Raw genomic sequence first — 23,244 nt, forward strand, 5'->3', positions numbered from 1 at the left:
CAAAGGCCCTTTTACATCTGCGACTTTCTAAATAAATTTTCTCTTATAATTTGAGACTTCACTCTGATTTCTCTTAGCCAGAACTCAGGAACTGAGGTTGCTGAACCAAGGTTAACAGCTGGCACTGTTTTTCCACCGCTAACAATTAATACATCACTGAATAGAATCTGACCCATCCTTTGACTTCTATAAATGCACCACTCTCACCACATATTAATGAGGAAAAACCTTGTTAATAGAATCTAGAAAATTTAATACTAGAATGATGGTTTGAGTACTCTAAAGACTACTTAAATACAATGCTTTTAAAATCAGGTTTATTAAACATTTGGAGAAAAATTTCAGTTTAATAAGACTCATAGTTAACATTTGGCCATAAAACAAAATAACAGAGTCAACAGAGTGTCTCTTGATGAGAAAAGACTTCTTGTTTTGTATCAAACATCTGAAATTAAAAAAGAGCTCTATTATCAACAAGTAAGCATTAATAACAAACTATTTGACTTAGATTAATTACTTAAGGATAGGCAAAAGAAAAAAAGAATTCAGCAGAGAAATGAAGTGAAACATACTATACATAATCTTTATTTTTGAAAGATTTGACATTAAGATATTTTCCTCCAAGTCACAGTTCCTCCTGAAAGCCCACAAACCCATAGTGATCCCTCCATCTTTTGAAATTCTATTACATTATCCATACAACTCAAAAACCAAAAATCTAAAATCAGCTTATAATGCAGGTTATTTTTTGTATAAATTCTATCTCCCTCAACTAGACTGTGAGCTTGAATAATAGGCATTCTGGTAATGTTTGTGATCCTCTGCCTGTGGCACACTAGTAATACATTTCAGAGTATGTCCACTTTAAGTCACTCAATATTTTTCTCCTAACCCTGCTTTTCTCCTGTAACTCTTTTCTTATATTTTCCCCTAATCTAAATGTAAATAGTGTTTCATATTCTAAAGCATTATTCTCTTATTGCAGCAAAGATAAATCCACCCCAAAATGTAGCTTTTTAGGGTTAATTTCTAAATTGTTATATTTTCTGAAGATCTCATCACAACCCATACAACATCAATTGTCTGTCCACAGTGTGTAGGTAAAATTATAAAATATAAGTCCATTAGTCCTAAATGCAGAACATTTCTTTTTATCTCCTGTTGGGAACCACCCTGCCTGGTTTCAGAAGCTGTAACCCCCCATGGCTAAAGCTGAGTAAAAGACCTTGGGACCATAAGCCACTAAAGAGACAATGCTTATCTCCCTGGCAAGGGCACCGCCTCTGCCCCCTTTACTTCATCCTGCTTGGCCCTGGGCAGATGACTTGTTAGCCAATGATGGGTAAGATTCCTCAAGGGGGGGATGACCTAAGACAAGCACAGTCACAATGGCACCCTCAAGGAAAGACTTCGGGGACTATAGAAAAAGGGGGTGATGGATCCTCACTCCCCAGCTTTCACATAGCCTGAGTCCTCATTATGTCTGTAAGAAGACTCTTAATCTCTTGGTTGCCTTACTCCTCCTGCCTGACTTAAGCCTGAAACAATGCTGGATGGGGGTGCAGCCCTGGTCAGGAACTGGCAGTTCCCCAGGGTGATCAGGCCTAAGAAAGAATGCATAAAATCCTGTGAAACCTGCTTTGCTAAGAATACCCTCAATTTTCTGATAAGGGTCCAAGCATAAAATGAGTTTGTTCCCCAAAGTTTTATGGCCCTTTGGCTATCTGACTCTAACTCAGAATAAGCCCTCATAGTTCTTTGAATGTTATTTATTGTTTGATCATTACTGCCTGACAATGATTGATGACCTTTACCTGTATTCTTGTGCAAACTGAACCCAATAAAAGCCCATTGAGGAACAGGTTCAAGGCCCTTCTCCTCTGTAATACTGGCCACCTTTCCTCCCCAAGAAGATCACGTCTTGGTAGATTTATTCTCATCTGCGACAGCTGGGGGTCTCTACTGGACAAAGCTCCCCCACAATCTGCTGTCCCAGAGTAAGTATTATAATGTTATACAACTTACCATTTTCAGAAAAGCTTTTTGTTTAGAAGTAAGCAGGCAACTTATTAACAGAATAAAAATTAAGACAAAAGCAAATGGTATCAAGAAAAATAGTGGGATTTCCTTCTGCATACCACCTAAGTGAAAAAAATCACAAGAAAAGGGGAGAAGGGTTAGATGTTTACAATTATTTTTGAAACTGAATTATTTCATAAATAATCTAGTAAATGGTGAAGAATTGTCTTTTAACTCGGAAATTTCTACTATCTTTGTCAGTACATACACCCCACAGATATGTTTGAGTGTACCATTTCTTTCATTTGTGCACTTTTTATGTAGAACTACCTCACTGAAGTGTGACATCTCTTCATTTCACTTGGAAAAATAACTCCCCAAAGCCCAATTCTTATTTTCTGATATGGTTTTGTTTAAAAATTGACCTTGTGAACTTTTCATAGGAACAAAGTGATAAAACATTAGCCAAGTAATAAAATAAACATATCTTGTGTATCTCTTAACTCTCAATAAGTCAAATGTTTATATCATATAATGCTGTACTAAGCAAGAGCTGGTCTTCAGTATAAGTCTATGTGTAAATAATGGACCTAGTCTTTAAAGGTTATGATTTTAAAGTTGTCTTACATTTCAGTGATTAAAAAGTTTTTCTTTATTAAATTATTATTTTATTTTATTTTTTATTTTAGAGAGAGAGGAAGCAAGAGAGAGAGAAGGAGAGAAACATCAATATGGGAGAGAAACATCGATTGGTTGCTTCTCACACATGTCCCTGACCAGGGACCTGGCTTGCAACCCAGCCATGTGCTCTGACTGGGAATCAAACTGGTGACCTTTTCTTTGCAAAAAGATGCCCAACCAATTGAGCCACACCAGTCAGGGTGTTTTTTTTTCTTTTCTTTTTTTTTAAGATTGTATTTATTTATTTTTAGAGAGAGGGGAAGGGAAGCAGAAAGAGAGGGAGAAAAACATCTATGTGTGGTTGCTTCACACGAGCCCCCTACTGGGGACCTGGCCTGCAACCTAGGCATATGTCCTGACTCGGAATAGAACCAGTGACCCTTTGGTTCACAGGCTGGAATTCAATCCACTGAGCCACACCAGCCAGGGCAGGGTTTTTGTTTTCTTTTAGAGATGAACTTTTAATGGTTATTCTGAATAGCAAGGAATGAGAAATGACTAGACAGACTTAGAATAGGAGGCAAAGCTTGTCCTTCCAAAACTTGTATCTCTCATTTGTTTTGAAGTAGTATTGTAGAACATCTTGAATCTTAGGCCCATACATACACTTAAAAGTACCCACAATCCAACCTTTTTCTTTATCTTCTTCCTTCCAGATCTTATTTCCTAATAAGCCTAATTCATATGGTTAGTTCAGTTATGATTTGCAAGGATATAATCCACAAAAGTAACTAATAATGTAAGGTTTTGGCATGGAAAAACAGTGAGAAAGCAGGTTTCTTTCCTGAGTTTCCAGTTGTTTTTTCTATATGTAGAGTAAATACTGAAGAAGATATATTTCATTAAAAAATTGTTCTATTCTTCCATAATTTGAAACATCCAATGAAAAATAGCCTAAAGAACTAAAACCACATGCATCTCAGGAAATTCTTTACTCCTGAACTCAAAGTTTTGAGATTTTGCCAATAGATATCCACCAGGGAAAAAGAAATCTCAGTCATCAATATCATGTTAAGACTATATGTACAATATATAAAAAGATGTTGATTTTGAGGATGTGGCTAAAATCTCACCATAAACTATGCATCAACTAATGACAAGATACCAGTAGAACATGACTTTCTCAATGTCAGTTCCATAGAGTCTACAGATTTCTTATAGTGACGACAAAATTAAAAAAGTAGAACCAGTAAGTGTCTGTTCTTATTTCATGTTATCTTAGTTAATTGAGTTCTCCATCTCTCTGCCTATTTTTTCTCCATAGCCATTAGTGATTATACATATGATATGTTTGGCTTCTTTGTTTGTTGCCTATCTCTACTCAACGTGGGAGTAAAATATAAATTTCTTGAGAACAGGGATTTTTTTTTTTTTTACTGCTCTTTGTCTCATGGCTAAAAACTGTGACACACAGTAGGTGCTTAATAAATATTTGAAAACTGAAAGAGAACAATTATACCACTATATTAATAGGGAGATAGTCAAACAGTAATTCTAGTGTAATGGAGCAACATGAAAGGAGATGAATGATAGATAGAAAGGACGGAATCTGTCTGTATCTATATATGTATATGTACTCACATACCTATATATCTGAAAGAGCAATGCTAAGTTAATGTGTTTCATTTTCAAACAATTATTAGTCATGTCTATTGATAAAGCTAGTATACTGAGAAGCACAATAATACTTTGCCTCATTCTCAAAGCTTCTTAGTTTATATTGCTATTTCAATATGTACTTTATCATGTCAATTTAAATCAGTGTTGGAACTGAATGGAATATGTATTTTACTAATGATGACATATTAAGTAGAAAAACATTCATTAGGCACAGTACAAGATACTCAAAAACAAGTATATGCTGACTTATCCTTGCATTAAGATTTCTGTTCTCTGAAAAATTGAAAGCATAGGAAAATATTTTTTAACATAGGCCCCCCCAAAAAACAGAACTAGCATGTTCTCTTTATTGATAGAAAGAAACACAAGAATGTTGGTAATAGAACTATAGCAAGACTCTTACACTACTTTAACTACTCTTAGTTAAAACTGAATATTAGATTTTCCATAAATCTATGTTTCATTAAGGTACTTGCTAATTTATCTTCTTTGATTATAGACTCTATGAAACAGCCTTTTGATTTCTTTTTTAATATATTTTATTGATTATGCTATTACACTTGTCCCATTTTTTCTTCCCTTTATTCCACTCTGACGTGTACTCCCGCTCCCACCATCATTCCCCCACTTTAGTTCATGTCCACGGGTCATAAATACAAGTTCTTTGACTACTCCATTTTCTGCACCATTTTTAACCTCTCCCTGTCGATTTTCTACCTACCACTTATGCTTCTTATTCCCTGTACCTTTTCTCCCATTCTCCCCCCTCCCCCTCCCCACCAATAATCTCCCATGTGATCTCTATTTCTGTGAATCTGTCCCTATTCTAGTTGTTCGCTTAGTTCATTTTAGTTTATGGGTTTTTTTGTTGTTGTTTGCTTGTTGATAGTTGTGAGTTTGTTGTCATTTTACTGTTTGAATTTTTCATCTTCTTTTCCTTAGGTAAGTCCTTTTCACATTTCATATAATTAGGGCTGGGTGGTGATGAACTCCTTTAACTTGACCTTATCTGGGAAGAATATTACCTGCCCTCCCATTCTAAATGAAAGTTTTGCTGGATAGAATAATCTTGGATGTAGGTCCTTGACTTTCATGACTTGGAATACTTCCTTCTTTTTTGGAGTAAATTCAAGACTTTATTAAGGAGATTCATTATGAGTTAAGAGAAAATAAGGCATCTATATTAGATAATGGTACACATGATGCCCCTGTGTTCCCAGATGAAGAGATTTTTAAAATTTATTTATTTATTTTTATTCAGTTAAAATTATCTGCATTTTCTCCCCTTCCCTCCACACCACCCTAGCCAGTCCCACCTCCCTCCTCCACTTCTACCCTCCCCCTTGATTTTGTCCTTGTGTCCCTTATATTAGCTCCTATAGACCTCGTTCCCCACTATGCCCTCCCCACTCCCCTCTGGCTATTGTTACAATGTTCTTAATTTCAATGTCTCTGGTTATATTTTGTTTGCTTTTTTCTTTTGTTGATTATGATCCAGTTAAAGGTGAGATCATATGGTATTTGTCCCTTACCGAATGGCTTATTTCACTTAGCATAATGCTCGCCCGTTCCATCCATGCCATGGCAAAGGGTATAAGCTCCTTCTTTCTCTCTGCTGCATAGAATTCCATTGTGTAAATGTACCATAAATTTTTGATCCACTCATTTGCTGATGGGCACTTCGGTTCCTTCCAGTACTTGACTATTGTAAATTGGGCTGCTATGAACATTGGGGCACATAGGTTCTTTTGGATGGGTGTTTCAGGGTTCTTAGGGTATATTCCCAGCTGCAGAATTACTGGGTCAAAGGGCAGTTCGATTTTTAGTTTTCTGAGGAAATTCCATACTGTTTTCCACAGTGGCCTCACAAGTCTGCATTCCCACCAACAGTGCACTAGGGTTCCCTTTTCTCTGCATCCTCTCCAACATTTGTTTGTGGATTTGTTTATGTTGGCCACTCTAACCAGTGTGAGGTGGTACCTCATTGTGGTCTTAATTTGCATCTCACTGATGTCTAGTGATGCTGAGCATCTTTTCATATGTCTCTGGGCCCTCTGTATGTCTTCCTTGGAGAAGTGTCTGTTCAAGTCCTTTGCCCAATTTTATATTGGGTTTTTGTCTTCCTGGAATGCAGTCATGTGAGTTCTTTATATTTTGGAGATCAGGCCCTTGTCTGAGGTATCATTAGCAAATATGCTTCCCCATACTGTCAGTTCTCTTTCTAATTTGGTGCTGTTTTCTTTAACCATGCAGAAGCTTTTTGTTTTGATGAGATACCATTTGTTTATTCTTTCCTTTATGTCCCTTGCTTTAGGGGACATGTCTGTGAGGATGTTGCTGCGTGGAATGTATGAGATGTTCCTGCCAATGTTTTCCTCAAGGACTTTTATAGTGTTACGACTTATATTTAAGTCTTTCATCCATCTTGAATTTATTTTTCTGTATGGTGTAAGTTGGTGCTCGAGTTTCATTTTTTTTTGCATGTAGCTGTCCAGATCTCCCAACACCATCTGTTGCAGAGGCTATTTTTGCTCCATTTTGTGTCCCTGCCTCCTTTGTCAAATATTAATTGACCATAAACACTTGGGTTTATTTTTGGGCTCTCTGTTCTGTTCCATTGGTCTATGTGCCTGTTTTAAAGCCAGTACCAGGCTGTTTTGGTTACATTGGCTTGTAATACAGTTTGATATCAGGTATTGTGATATCTCCTGCTTTGTTCTTTTTTCTCAAAATTGCTGCAGTTATTTGGGGTTGTTTATGGTACCATATAAATTTCTGAAATGTTTGTCCTATATCTGTGAAATATGTCATGGGCACTTTAATAAGGATTGCATTGAATCTATACATTGCTTTGGGTATTATGGCCATTTTGATGATGTTAATTATTCCGATCCATGAGCATGGTACATGCTTCCATTTGTTTGTGTCTTCCTTAATTTCTTTCTTCAGTGTTGTGTAGTTTTCTGAGTACAGGTCTTTTACCTACTTAGTTAGGTTTATTCCTAGGCACTTTATTTTTCTTGTTGCTATATCAAATCAGTTTTTTTTCCTGATTTCTGTTTCTGCAGGTTCGTTGTTGGTATACAGGAATGCCTTTGATTTCTGAGTACTGACTTTGTATCCAGCTGTTTTGCCAAATTCATTTATTTGGTCGAGTAGTTTTTTGGTGGAGTCTACAGGATTTTCCATCTACACTATCATGTCATCTGCAAACAGTGACAGTTTCATTTCCTCCTTTCCAATCTGGATGCCTTTTATTTATTTTTTTTTTTTGTCTGATTGCTGTGGCTAGGCCTTCCAATATTATGTTGAATAGGAGTGGTGAGAGAGGGCATCCTTGTGTTGTTCCTGATCTTAGTAGGAAAGCTCTAAGTTTTTGTCCATTGAGTATGATGTTGGCTGTAGGTCTCTCATATATTGCCTTTATTACGTTGAGGAATGCTCCCTCTATTCCCACTTTGTTGAGGGTTTTTATCAGAAATGGGTGCTGTATCTTATCAAATGCTTTTTCTGCATCTATTGATATGATCATGTGATTTTTGTCTTTGCTTTTGTTTATGTGGTGTATTATGTTTATTGATTTACAAATATTCTACCATCCTTGCATCCCTGGGATGAATCCCAATTGATCATGGTGTATGATCTTTTTAATGTATTGCTGGATGCGGTTTGCCGATATTTTGTTGAGGATTTTAGCATCTATGTTCATCAATGATATTGGCCTGAAGCTTTCTTTCTTTGTTATGTCTTTATCTGATTTTGGGATTAGGATGATTTTGGCTTCATAAAACGATTTTGGGGGTCTTCCATCTTCTTCAATTTTTTGAAATAATCTGTGGAACATGACTTCGAATACTTCTTTCCAGCCCCTTTTTGACTGCAAGTTTTCTTTTGAAAAATCAGATGATAGCCCTATGGGAACTTCTTTGTGGGTAACTGTCTCCTTTTCTCTTGTTGCTTTTAAGATTCTCCCCTTATCGACCCAGAGACATATGAAAAGATGCTCAGCATCACTAGCCATCAGAGAGATGCAAATTAAAACCACAATGAGGTACCATCTCACACCAGTCAGAGTGGCCAACATAAACAAATCCACAAACAAATGTTTGAGGGGATGCAGAGAAAAGGGAACCCTAGTGCACTGTTGGTGGGAATGCAGACTGGTGAGGCCACTGTGGAAAACAGTATGGAATTTCCTCAGAAAACTAAAAATGAAACTGCCCTTTGACCCAGCAATTCCGCTGCTGGGATTATACCCCAAGAACCCTGAAACACCAAGCCAAAAGAACCTGTGCACCCCAATGTTCATAGCAGCACAATTTACAATAGCTAAGTACTGGAAGCAACCTAAGTGCCCATCAGCAAACAAGTGGATCCAAAAACTATGATATATCTACACAATGGAATTCTATGCAGCAGAGAGAAAGAAGGAGCTTATACCCTTTGCAACATCATGGATGGAACTGGAGAGCATTATGCTAAGTGAAATGAGCCATTCGGTGAGGGACAAATACCATATGATCTCACCTTTAACTGGAATATAATAAGTAGAAGAAAAAAGGAAACAAAATATAACCAGAGATATTGAAGTTAAGAACAATCTAACAATGGGCAGTGGGGAGGGGACAGTGAGGAGAGGGGATTACAGGAACTACTATAAAAGACACATGGACAAAATCAAGGGGGAGGGTGGAGGTCGGAGAGGGAGGTGGGTTTAGCTGGGTTGGGGTGGAGGGATGGGGAGAATAGGTACACAACTGTAATTGAATAACAATAAAAAATTAAAATTAAAAAAATAAAATCATCTTTGAAAAGGAAAACAAAAACAAAAACAAAACAAACAAAAAAAAAGATTCTCCCCTTTTCTTTCATCTTGGGTAATGTAGTTATGATGTGCCTTGGTTACATAACACGTGGCTGGGTTATGGTGCTGTCTTTGGGGGATGGTTCTGAGAGGGAACAGTGCCACTTGCTGGGCTCTCAGCTGGCTTTCAGTCACTTCCCCTGCTACCCACAAACAAATTGGGCCCTCCTGGTGCTGATTCTTGGGTGGGTGGGTGTGTGTACATTCTAGGACCCTGTGGGTCTCTCCAATGAACTCTCCTGTGAGGCTGGGAGTTTCTCCTGCTACCTCAACCCCCACAGGTATTTTCAGTGAGAGGTTTTGAAGCTTTATTTCCCCGCACTGTAGCCCTGGGTTGCATGGTCCGTCTCACTCCCCAGTTGTTCCTACTTGTTTATCCACATGCAAATGTGGGATAGGATAGCTGCTCTGCCAATCAGCACCTTGCTTGGTCCGCAAGTTTTCTCCAATATGGCTGCCCATGTCTACCTCTCCTACCGATCTGGATGAATGTTTTTTCTTTAACTCCATGGTTGTCAGACTTCCATATAGTTTGATTTTCTGGCAGTTCTAGTTATTTTTTGCTTTTAAACTTGTTGTTGTCCTTCTTTTGGTTGTGTGAGCAGGCAAAGTATATCTACCTATGCCTCCATCTTGGCCAGAAGTCTCCTGCATCTTGAGCAGAGGTCCTGATTTATATAATCACAAAGTACACTGCTAGAAAATTAATTTTGCTAGCAAATAGCCAGTAATTTAGTTGCTGTTCTTTTATCTCATACCTCTCCAGCATTGTGTATCACTCCATGCACTCCAAATTCCATCATCTGAGCAATAAATATTCATTCTGCTTCTCACTAAAAAGCATAATTGTTGGCTTTCATTTGATGTTCTTCTGACATATATTTCATTTTCAAATGTGGTGGTCTGAAAGCCAAGGAAAAAATAAGATGCCATTATTTGATCTAATTGTAGCTAGATAAATCCCATTTGTTTTGTCACCTTCAAAATGGATTTTGTTACATAAAATACATGCATCAAATGACTAGAAACGTATATACCAGAATGTTAACAGTGATTATCTCTCTGTAAAGTGGGTTACTTTTTTTCATTTTTTATTCCCTTCTTTATCTATATTTTAAATTTTCCCTATAGTGACAATGAACACATGCAGTAAAGGGCATGTGTGACAACACACAATTCCTAGGTAGCTTTGGTGTGACAACCAATATTTGGATTAGTGTCAAATTTCCCAGATTTCATGAATTGGAAAATGCTAGTACACTGTGTTAGAAAAAGACAGAGCCATCATGCAAATGTTGTTGCTATGGAAACTATACAATTCATACACATAAAGCTTTCCCCCCCTTTTTTTAATTTTGGTTAATCACCTAAGACCTGTGTAGTAAGTGGTCTGGGCTTGGCATGAAACTACCCTTTCAGATGTAGGAATACACAAAGGTGGATAATCTCAAAGGAAAAAAATCACTGAAGCAATTACTTCAATTTTATATTTTAAAGAGCTGAGGAGTGTTTCTCATAAGAAATAATAGCTTTTATTTTGTTGTAACTTTTCTTGGGAACCAACATAATGTAATATAGGTTAAAGTGGACAGGGAATAAGATCTGGATTTTAGTTCTAGCTGTGTAATGTGACTGTAAATCAATTCACTTCCTTGGGACTTGTAATCAATTCAACTCCCAGTTTTCTCATGCTTATGAAATGAATTGATTAGAACTTATACCTCACTTACTTTTCTCCAACACCCTCTAAGTTACAAATAAATGATTAAAATTATCATATAACAATGTGGGGCTAACAGCATCATCACATTTTTGATGCTAGAGGATAATCAGTCTTGCAACCATTTCCTACTTCCTTTTAACCTCTCTTCTCAGCTACAAGCAATTCTCAGGAAGCCCAGCTAGACTTGACTCTAACTCTGACCTGATGGTTTTTCCTTAAGAAGTAGTTTTTATGTTTGTGTTTTTTAATTTGTTCTTTGTTTCAACCTGAGACCTCTTCATAACCTATCTTATGCATGTACTTGGCAACTTTAATTTATTCACACATTCTTGAAAATAAGTGACTAGATTATCTCTAAAGTTCTATGCAGCTTTAAAATTGGTATGATTGATTATACTTTCAAACAGCAAAAATCTTTCTTTTATCCACTAGATGATTTGATTTTCTTGAAATTAAACTAAGATACATGTCAATGTCATGTTACCTTTTGTGCTACCTCCTGTGTATAAGAATTGATTGGTTCTCATGTGTGTTATTTTATTTAAAAGGCTATGTTTGTTTTTCCCAAATAAATGTAATGTTCATACCACCCAAGTAGCATCATCTTCTGTGAACTTAATTTCATAAATGAAACACTTTGATGGAATGGGTCCATTAGGTATGTTCCATTTCAGGTTAATTTCCTCTGAATTCTTCACAATAATACTAAGATAGTCTGGTGGCAAAGGTTTAACTGAAAAACAAAAAGAAACCATTTCAACATGGAGGTTACTTCAACATGAAGTTTAGCAGTAGTCTATATGAAAAGTAAAGGAAACCTAGTAACATAAGCCTCTGGGACAAATCAGGTGGCTCAAGACTATTCTCTATAATGTGAATTAAAATCAAGGTTGCTTCCCAACCTAGTTTAGGTTATTAATAAACTTGGTTGTTTTGGAAACTAATTTTTGATGAGTCACATATTGACAAATAATAAAGCCAAAGAAAAAAGTTAGATGATCCAAATAATTACAGTCATTTTTTCATTTTGTAGTGAAGGGAAACAGACTATATCACCACAAAATGTGCCACTTCAGCATGTGGATTATTTTAAGCTAAAAACTATTAAGGTTCAACAGACTCAGGAAGTTTTCTTTCATTTTTTTCTTAACCTCCCACTTAACTGACTGAAACAATTTAAATAGGTGCTGGTCCAGGAAATGAGCTATCACCAGAGATAATTACAAAATGTATGGGCCAGGGGTGGTGAGCTGGGGAGAGCTGGCAGGGACTATTTGTTCAAAGTCCTCTCTGTGTCCCACTGTCTCTGAATAGCGTTGTAAATATTTGTTTAGCATTTACTCTTTCCATCTTCCTGTGAATTGTCTTCCTTCTCTTTGAAACCCCAGGCCCTTAGACCTTTCTTAGCTCAGGATGACACATAAGCCTCAATTGTTTAATTGTCTTTGGGTTTCTCATGTCTATGTGGGTCTCTCATACATGTGTAATTAAATTTGGTTTTCTCCTGTTAATCTGTCTTATGTCCATTTAATTATTAGGCCAGTCAAAGGAACCTAGAAGTGTAGAGGAAAAGTTTTAGCCCCTACAATAGCATTAAAAACACTTACCATAACTATGACTACTACTATTTTTATTAATAGCTAACATACTTAGAGCTTATGATGTATCAGGCTGTGAACCAGGAATGTTATATCATAAGTTTATTCATACCCAAAGTAAATTTATGAGGTGATCCTTTATTATCCTCATTTTACCAATAAGGAAATTGAAATATGTTAAAAGTAACTTGCCCGAAGTCATATCCCTAGAAAGCGGTAAATTCAGGCTCAGATATGGTCAACTCTAGAACCTGTCATTATTGTAACTGTTAGAACTGAGAAACCAAACTCAGAAAATATCCAACCATTTGGATATTTTCCAACTGAGGCCTGCAAGCAAGTGACTCCATAATTACTCCATCACTAATGCTAGACAATAATACTGTATAGCAGACCAACACTTCGAAGCTGGGAAGTAGACTGTGAGTTCTAATGAAAATGCTACTTTACCTTTTACTGAATGCCTTATCTTCCATACTTCTATATTTAATAAGTGATTCCTTGTATCCTCTATGGGCCCTCATTTTTCTAGCTTTGTATTTTAGTAGGTCTCCATCTCTACCTCTCTTTCTCTCTCTATGTCGACCTCTTCTCTTTCATGTGGTTGTAAATGGCCTAAAATAGAAGCACTTTAAAGTTGTTTTGTTACCTCACCTATATTTTGAAGCTGGAAAATGAAATAGCTGGGTCTGATAAGCTGGGATTTTGATGATCCATTAACACAAATGTAGAAATCTTTATAGTCTGGTGACTCCAAATAGGGAAACCTGCATCCAATATTTTTCCCATTACCCTGTATGTAATCAGCACACTGTAATGCATGGTCCAAGCCCTCATACCTGTAAAGGGAAGTTTTGCAAGAATTGTTTTACCAATATCTTCAAACATTATGGTGTCTAGTTTTCAATTATCTTAACACACTAAGTGAATTAAAAATCACTTAAGAACATTAAATATTTGTTGAGTAACAACAATGTGCCAGATCCGATGATAAGTGCTAGGGATACCACAGTAAGGAAAGGAGACATAGTCCACAATATCATGATGGGAACCTTTACAAAATTTCAAAGATAACACATTTATGTTGACTCACCAGCAAGATTTATGAATCAAAGAATAATATTCCTATTAAGAAAACCAGGGATTTATATAGTCCTAGATGATACTGTTTTTTTTTTATTTTTTTAGTATTGTAGTTGGCTTAGTTTAATATTATCTTAGTTTCAGGTTTGCAACATAGATTCAACATTTGTACACCTTACAAAATGAGCATCACAATAAATCTAGTAACCATCTGTCACCATGCAAAGTTGTTACGTTATTGATTATATTTCCTGTGCTGCACACTACATTTCTGTGGCTTATTTATTTTATAACTGGAAGTTTGTACCTCTTTTTCCCCTTCATTTTTTTTCCTCAAGCCCCTCTTCCTCTGGCAACCTTCACGCATGGTTGATGAGATTATAAATTGATGCAGCCACTATGGAAAACATTATGGATCCTCAAAATATTATAACTAGGACTAGGACTTCCATATTACTGAGCAATTTGTACTTTTGGGTGTTTATACAAAAAAAATGAAAACCCTACTTTGAAAAGATATGTGCACTCTATGTTCATTGAAGCATTATTTACAATAGACAAGATATGGAAATAACATAGATGTGCATGGATAGATGAGTGGATAAAGATGTGGGAAAATATATGTGTGTGTGTGTGTATATATACATAGAGAAAGAGAAATATTACTCAGCAATAAAAAGGAATGAAATCTTGTCATTTGCAATAACATTTATGCTAAGTGATACTGCCTTGTCTACATTGTACTGGAGAACTTACATATGAAGAAAGCAAATTTAAAAACAGATTTACAAAATATTGTTATGTTTAATAAAATAAATGAAAATTCTCTGAGGATGCAATACACATCAAGAGATAAACCTCTGAAAAACCAATGGGGGTGAAAAAGGAAAAGAGGAACTATTTTACAAGTAAATATGTAATTTTCCAACAGCCTAGACAAGAAATGTTGCCATATCATTGAAAATTAACCTGTTCCCAGTAAGAGGTTAACTTACTCTTCCCAGAAAGTTAACCTCTTCCCAGTAAGAGGTTAATGGGAATTAAGGGGAGTTTCCCTAGTGATTTCCAAAGCAACAAATGCCTGGTTTATTTTCCTAAAGAAAAGCTTGCAATGCAAAATGTGACATTATCTATAAAAGCAGCCAAAGTTCTCCTTTTGAAATAAGGCCAATCCAATGATGCTGGTACAAATATCTAGATTCTACAGAATTGACTTTATGCCAAGTATTTACTTTAGCCGGAGTTCGTAAAATTGTAGTGGCTTGGTTAGTTCACCTGATTAGAGTCTTGACTTCTAGGTTTGACTTTACACAGATTTACTTTGTGTCAGTGGGAAGCCTCATGATATCTTTATTTTCCATTCTCTATACTTATCCTTCACTATTTTAGTAAGATGATGATAAAATTATGTTAAACATGAAATACAATGTACAAGAGGGAAGAGACTTTGTCTTATTCACATTTTTTGTCATTTTTATTTAGAACAGAGACTGGCATTTAATAATTGCTTAATATTGTTGCGTTAATGAACAGAAAGTTAGACCTTAGCAACTGGCACATCCAATGTCAGATGAGGAAACTGAGAGCTCAAAAAGGGAAATTGCTTACCCAATACCCTTGAATGAAATGATATCAGAGCAGGGATTAGATCCCAGTTCTCAAGATTATTAATAACATATCTTATACTTATTATTATGATTTTCTAAAGAAAAATGCCATGACAATTTGGGCCTAAAACTCACATAGAGTAACACTTTGTCCCCCATGCCTTTTCTTTTTCTTTCTTTCTTTTTTTCTTGTTATCCTTGCTCAGTAAGTTTATTGCCTTTATCTGAAAAATCTTCATAGAAAATTGTGATTTGGTTTGTTAGCTCTCAGCACCCTATTTTGAGCTCTGGGGAAGCTTGTTGTCTTCTGAGCTATGTAATCTTTCTTATGGACAAGAGACATTTTGAAACTGTTCCACTTCTTTTTTTTAAGCTGCTTTTTTAAGCTTCTTCTCATAGACTGAACTCTCTCATATAACAGCATGAGCTTTCTTATACCGATCTTCCATCATGTCTGGAGTTACGTTGTTCTTTATGTACTGAGAGAATTGTTTCTAGTAAGCATCATCATCTTCTCCCATTAAGTAATACATATAATTTGCAATGTTTTGACCCGTGATGTGCTTATGATGTACTTCCACACTGAATTTCTTGCTTTCTGAACCATACCCAGGGAATCATTTGGTACTATGAGAGACAGACAAGCCTCCATCCATAGCTCCCTTCAAGGTCCCCAAAGCTTTATTTCTGGTAGTAGTTCTGGCAAGCCCTACACCCAAAGAGCAGGTGAAGACACCAGGTTGACCATCAGTGTTTTCCACATTGTATTCTTCTCCAGTCACCTCCATTTGTCAAACCTATTGAGAACCCTGCAGGCCAGGAGCAGGCCAGTACAATATGCTGCAGTCTAACCTTTCAGGATGACCTTCACACCATACTTGGGGAGTTCATGAACATAAGTTGCACAAATTATCATATCTCCTTCTCTATGAGCATAAGCAATCTGACAAATGACATCTCTGTTGATTACACAAACTATCATCCTGTATTTAGGTTTGAAGCATTTTTAGGCATAGTAATCAGTTTTACTCTCTTATCAACATCTAAATTTCACTTGGTATCCCTTGAAATAGGCCTTATTTTTGACAATTTTAACAAACCCCAGCCTGCAAAAGAGAGACCCATGTCCTCAGCTTGCAACAGACCTGCAGGTCCAGCCAAGCTCTGGTGGGGGGAAACATACTTTTTCTATTATTTAATAAATACATCTTTTTTCATTCATTTAGTAAATATTTAGTGATAGTCAACTATGGGTATAGTACAGAGATAGTCAAGAGAAATATAAGAAATAGTTCATCCCCACCAATCTTTTAACAATTTAAGAGACGAAACAAAGCATATATGCATATATGTGACAAAAAGTTCAATGTTATCTGGACAATAAGTAATAGTTCAGAGAAAAACTGAGGAAAATTGATGTGATCTGTAAAAGTTTAAGGAAATTTAGTACCAGATGGCCCTTGAAGGATAGATAAGAGTTGGTAAAAGAGAGAACCATAAGGGCATTTCAGATAGGAATACACACAAAAGCATAAAAGAGTATAATATCACTGAGAACAAAAATGTAGAAATGGGTCTAGATCGAGTGGGACATCCACGGTGGTGATAGTAGAAGGTAATGTTGGAAAGGCAGTGATACAGTGAGGTAGAGACCTGAATGACAGTCTAGATTTTATCCTGGAGGCAATGAGTAGCCACTGGAGGTTTTTAAGAAAAAGAGTGACATATGAATATTGCAGTCTAGGAAGATAAATCTGACTACACTGTACAGTATGAATAGGAAGGAGAGAGACTAGAAGCAGAGAAACCTTCATTTGGGAAGCTATGGCAATCATCCAGGTGTGAAATGAGCTCAACCCAAAGTGGTGTTCTTACACAATGCATGGGAAGTAAAGAACAGATGTATGACCTAGAAAAGGAGTGTTGGGACATAACCAATGTTCTCATGAAACAAGGAATGAGGAAGATAGAAGATTCAAGATGGCTGTAAGTTTAAAAGCCTCAGTGATAGTTACCAAAGGTAAGAAAGTCAGAAAAAGGATCCAGTTTTAATAGGTATTTGCTTTCTCAAAAAGCAAAAATATAAAACATGTTAATATTTTTAGGTTATAAGTCCATCTTGGGGTGGGGTGGAGGGATGGGGAGAAAATGCAGACAATTGTAACTGAATAAAAATAAATTAATTAATTAAAAATAAATAATACAAAACTGAATCTAGTATAAAAACAGTGATTGCATTCTTATATCACCCACAGAGAGCCTTCCAGAAGCCACAGACTAAACATACTTCCTTTCCTTTAAAACCCCAAATAATTATAAACAACTTCATCATAAGTACAACACTGAATACAATGAATTTAATTAAGCGAAAATTCAGTTACTCATTCTATGGATTAATTTTCATAGATATTTTCCTAATACAGAATTCTTATTATAAAAATACTCACCAGTAAAACAAGTTGTAATTGGTATCAAAATGGACACCCATGCCAAGTTTCCAAGAACAGAGTAAATACTGCCAGTTATAATATATGCAATTCATATCCCACACTTTAGTTTCCAGATTTCCTAAGGAATGAATGAACTGTGAATGCTTGAAAGGCATGGTGATGAATCACTTGGGAAATCACTGTACAATTCTTTTTCATTTCCTTTTACCTCTCCATTTAATTTAACAATCAACATAATCAAGAATATTCCAAAAGGAAGTTATTGAATCACTTCACTGTAAGTGCGGCATGCAAAATCAAAAGCCTTTGAGGGCTCATTTACTAGTGTAAGTACTAGTGTAAGCATATATGCAAGTATTAAATTAATAATTCTAAAATGCTCCGAGCAATTGAGCAAATGTTCAAAGGCATATTTATTAATATGATGCCAAAACTGGAAACTATATTAGCCAAATAAGATGTAAGTTTCACCAAATGTGTTTGTTAATTTAAAGAATTCAAAAATCCCATTTTTAGGAGGGTCACCCACTCCTAAAAATGATTCTCTTTGTACCATACTCTCAATTGTACATGCAATATCATGTATAAAAGTTAGAGGACTTATCCCCTATACAGATTGTCCTCACAGTATTAAATATGAAAGGAAAGCTTTGTTTTAACCTTGAGGTGATGTCCAATAAGTAGCTTCTGACCATGAACTCTGAACTTTGGATCCATTTGTGCATTGCCCTCGCAGAAGTGTATGTATCTTTGCTTCAACACCTTTGTTAAGATCGAACCCATCTTTGTAATGTAGATTCTTAGTAATGATGGTCTGTTTGATAAAAACATGAGACAAAGTCAGGCTTAGAAACAGTGATGATATCATAAACTACTTTAATAAGGCTAATAAGTCATTAATACCCTGGAGAGTTCCCAATAGCTAAAAAATTACTCATAATTATCTGATACAGTCAATGTCTCAGTTATATTTCTGGCAGAACTTTTGTATATCATTTGATGACATCATTTGAATCTTAATATGTCATTAAAAAAATTCTGGAAGAGAAAAAAGGCTCTATGGCATGATTTGCATTATAAGCTACTTGAAATCAAGAGATAATTTTCACATACCATGCGCATATTACATGGCAAATGATTTATCGCCTTTCAAATGTCATATGAATTCTTCAAGAAAAATATAAAGTAAAATCTTGGAGGTAACTGGAGAAAAACAAACTGTGAGCTCCTACAGCAGCAGTCCCCAACCTTTTTGGCATCAGGGACCAGTTTCATGGAAGACAATTTTTCCACAGATGAGGTGAAGGGGATGGTTTTGGAATGATTTAAGTGCATTACATTCAAGCTCACCTCCTGCTGTGCAACCCAGTTCCTAACTGGCCAGGATCAGTACCAGTCCACAGCCCCGGAGGGGCTGTCCTTTAGTCCTTTAGTCCCCCGGTCCTAGAGGACTAAAATCACATATTGTTTATCCTTGTATTCCTGATGCCTAGCAGAGTGCTAGGAACAAAAATTGCTCAATAAATGTTTGATTTGAATTGTTTCTTGAGCCCTGGCCAGTGTGGCTCAGTTGGTTGGGTGTTATCCTGCAAACTGAAAGGTTGCAGGTTTGATTACCAGTCAGGGCACATGCTTGAGATGCAAGTTCAGTCCCTGGTAAGGGGCAGTAGGAGAGGTAAATCCATTAATGCTTCTGTCTCACATCGATATGGGGTTTCTCTCGCTCTCTTTCTCCCTCCCTTCCCCTCTCTCTGGAATCAATGAACATGCCCTTGGGTCAGAATTAAAAAGTAAAAAATAAAAAATAAAAGAATTGTCCCTTGAAACTATCTAGCTAAATTAAGAGGGTAAAAGAATTCATTGTACAAAAGAAATCTTTGAATGAGCATGCTTGTTGACTATGTAAATAGTTAATAATTCTATTTACTGAAATATATGCAAAGAACCATGTAGTATTCCATGGAGTGAGTACAAAGATAAATAAGTCTCAATTCCCACAAAGAAAAAAAATCACAGTCTAGAAGCATGTATAAGACCCATATACAGGTATATAAGTAACTATAAAATATGGTAAAAAGTATAAGCACTCTTCAAGTTCATATTCCATGAGACCAAGTTATTTTGCTTGTTTTTTTTTTCTATACTTCCAACAGTAGTCATAATACTGGACGGGGTGAAAACAGATGTGACAGTAAGCACAGGAAAAAGCAGCAGCTATGGTGGCTTGTTTTATCTTAATAATAACTATTAAGAGACAGGAATTAGAGTAGACACTGACATCAAAAATCACAAGAAAACTCCTAATAATCACTCTGGTGTCACAACTGCATGCTTTACTTACCTTCCAGTTTTTACTATCAATGTTTCGGTATTTTAATTCATATTCTACCATGCATTCCTTACAATTATCCAGAAATAGTGGAGGTTTCCATTGCAAATAGAGATAACCTAAATATCCAGGATCTACTATCTCAAAATCTTGAGGAGGATTAACTGAAATAAAATCAAAATATTTTTACTATTTCCTGTATTTAATGACAAAAATTGCTAAATCTAGATTACTTCTATATGTTCATCAACTGATGAATGGATAAATAAATTTTGGTATATTTATACAATGGAATATTCATCCATAAGAAAGAGTGAAGTATTGATATATGCCACAACATGAAGAATCTTGAAAACATAAAACTAAATGAAAAAGCCAGTAGAAAAGACCACATATTGCACGATTACATTTACATAAAATATCCAGACTAGGCAAATCCATTGAGACAAAAAACACTAGTGGTTGCCAGGGGCTGGAAGGAGAGGAGAATGAGACATGACTGCTGAGTGGATATGGGGTTTGGTTTTGTGGTGATGCAAATATTCTAGAATTTGATATTGGTGGCTGTTATACAAACTTGTGAGTATCCTAGACACCACTGGACAGTACACTTCAAAAGCATGAGTATACACTTTAAAAGCATGAGGTTTTGCTATGTAAATTACATCTCAATAAAGTAGTTTAAAATTGGATTATTGCTATATGGTTATCCCTTTTCTAAGAAATCACATATGCAAAATGTGACTTTGCCTAGCAAGGTACTAAGTTTTCACAGAAACAAGAAATTCATATGGAGTTATCTCTATGGTCATACAGATCATAATTTAGTCTAGGATGGGAACACTTTATTACACAAATCTCTCTAATAGAAAGAACCAGTCTTAGTTCAGTGTTTACAATATCCATTTTACACCACAGCACACACAAAGAAGGGATAGAAAATATAAAATATAACTGCTATGGCTAAAGGCCTTAAGAATTAGGGGAATAGCAGATCTTGTTGGTCTACTCTGGTTAATTAAATCCTTTACTAAACTAAAGTTCAGAGCTAGCCCTAGAGTATAGCAAACCAGAGCCACTCTTTGGAAAGATTCAAGAAGGGGCAGGCAGCTGAATAGAGTGACATCAGGAAACGTCCCCTTTTATTCTGAGAGAAGAGGCAGTAGGAGGCAATGGTGACCCCATCTGATAATTTAAAAAGCAACGAAAAAAAACAAATATTCTATAAACTTTCCTACTAGCAAGGCTAGTAGTACTATACTACAACCCTCATGTTGCCTTTCTGCTGATAATTTCCTCTCGTTTCTGCCCTGTTGTTCATTTTAATACTTTATAACACTCACTGATGTGAGGGGGAAAGGACCCACAGAAAGAAACTGTGGCACAAGTAATAATTTGATGTAGGATCCTCATGTACCCATAAAGAAGGCCTGCCTTGGGGAAGAAATGACAATCTTGCTGTTTCAACATTTATGGTTAGAAATCTTTTTCAAATGCATCATTCTAATTACATTCAGTTATAAGAAGACTTCATGAGACATAACTTAATAATTCTGTAATTAATTTTAAGTTTTACTTTAAATTTCTGTATATATTTTTTTATTTATCTAATTGTCTTAAAAGTTAAGGATAGGAATTAAGGAAAGTTTCAGTTAGTTGGGCATAAAGCAGTGATGTTTCAGATAATTAACATATTCATTAGTGAGGACTATAGAAAATATTTACAAAGTGTCTTTTAGTTTGGCTTTTATCCCACAAAATGTTTGTTATCATCAGTTACCTTATACACGGCACTGACTAGTATGAACATGTGTTTTGTTCATGGACTTCCTAAATTACTGGCAATAACAATCCATCTATGTGTCATGCACTTTTTTTAGGTCAAGTTGAAAAGACAGTTAATATCCTTAATTTTCAAACTACCTCATTGTTGGTTTACCTTTTATCTCAGCGTTTGAAGACAAAGTAGAGCCAAATGCTGTGCAAATAACAATGGCATATAGGCATCTGATGTCCAAATGAATTAAATCCATTTCTCTAAAATTTAATACCTTGAATTTTCCACTCTAAAAAAAATACAACATTTTAACTTGATCTTACTTCAAATAACCAAATGACTAAATGTAATTGAAAATACATTTGGGAACTCTCTGCATGCTTTCTACCAAGACTTGGGAAAACTGTGCCCATTGAACCATAAACAAAGAAACAATAAAGTCTGGAACCAATATAATTGGAAAGGGAGGATTATAGTTTCATCTTTCTCATAAAAGTAAAAACAAAGCAAAACAAAAACCAGTATCCCTTCACCAGCCCCACCCCCACACTTTTCTATACCTCACAGCTGTAGCCAGGATGGGATGACTTAAATAGCCTTCAGCCTGAAGACTGAGCCAAACCCACTAGGATATTCTTACTGGTTCACGGGCGGGGGGGGGGGGGGGTTGACATCATTAGTCTCCATAGCAATCCTCTCCTCTAGCAATGAAGAAAACGCACAGATACATATATTCCGTTCTGAAATAAAAAGTATTTGAAAGTTATCTGACTACTAAGAATGCTCAGAACCTACACCAAGCCTCAGATGACTCAGAACTTTGTTCCATTTAGAAATCAGTTCCATTTCTTCATAAATATTAAATCATCATCTTCTACTCTCTTATCTGTTTCACTCTTCCCTGTGTTTCTTATATCTGTAAATGGCATCATAATCTTCCTAATTGCCCAAATCAGAAACCTGGGAGTCTTCCTCAACTTCCTTCTCCCATCTAATCTCTCAACTATCACTACCACTTCCTAAATTGAGGATCTTTTCATCAAATGCTAGCTCCTTATCTAGCATTTCCTGTGTCCAAACCATTCTCCACCAAATACAGCAAGAATAACCTTTCTAAAGGGCAAATCTGAACTTAGTAGCCCTTTCTTAAAACAGCACTTCACTGCCACAGAATACATTTTAATCATCTATTTATCCTTAAAGAATAGTGGTTTTGTGACAAAAACTTAAAAGATTCATTTCTCACATACCTGCTCAATCAAAAAAAAAAAAACACACTCTCCTTTCACAATGAGATATCACCTTACACCTGTCAGAATGGCTATCATCAATAAATCAACCAACAAGTGCTGGTGAAGCTGTGGAGAAAAGCAAAACCTAGTGCACTGTTGGTGGAATACAGATTGGTGCAGCCACTGTGGAAAACACTACAGAATTTCTTCAAAAAACTAAAAATGGAACTGCCTTTTGACAGTTCCACTTCTGGGAACATA

At 35.9% G+C, this 23,244-nt stretch overlaps 1 protein-coding gene and 1 pseudogene across 1 annotated transcript; both read right to left on the reverse strand.

Moving 5' to 3' along the window:
• Positions 1-326: 326 nt before the first annotated feature.
• On the reverse strand, positions 327-22,330 carry IL13RA2 (interleukin 13 receptor subunit alpha 2). Its single transcript, XM_024564422.2, has 10 exons — positions 22,312-22,330; positions 21,914-22,040; positions 19,987-20,138; positions 18,306-18,459; positions 17,643-17,763; positions 13,160-13,344; positions 11,495-11,640; positions 9,943-10,087; positions 2,026-2,141; positions 327-445 (listed from the first exon to the last, which is right to left on the reverse strand). The coding sequence occupies exons 2-10, from the start codon at positions 22,005-22,007 to the stop codon at positions 395-397; spliced, it is 1,164 nt and encodes a 387-aa protein (XP_024420190.1). The 5' UTR covers positions 22,008-22,040; positions 22,312-22,330; the 3' UTR covers positions 327-394.
• LOC112308243 (large ribosomal subunit protein uL18 pseudogene) lies at positions 15,431-17,580 on the reverse strand (annotated as a pseudogene).
• Positions 22,331-23,244: the final 914 nt, after the last annotated feature.

Source organism: Desmodus rotundus, chromosome X, assembly GCF_022682495.2.
Source record: "Desmodus rotundus isolate HL8 chromosome X, HLdesRot8A.1, whole genome shotgun sequence".
Lineage (NCBI taxonomy): Eukaryota > Metazoa > Chordata > Mammalia > Chiroptera > Phyllostomidae > Desmodus > Desmodus rotundus.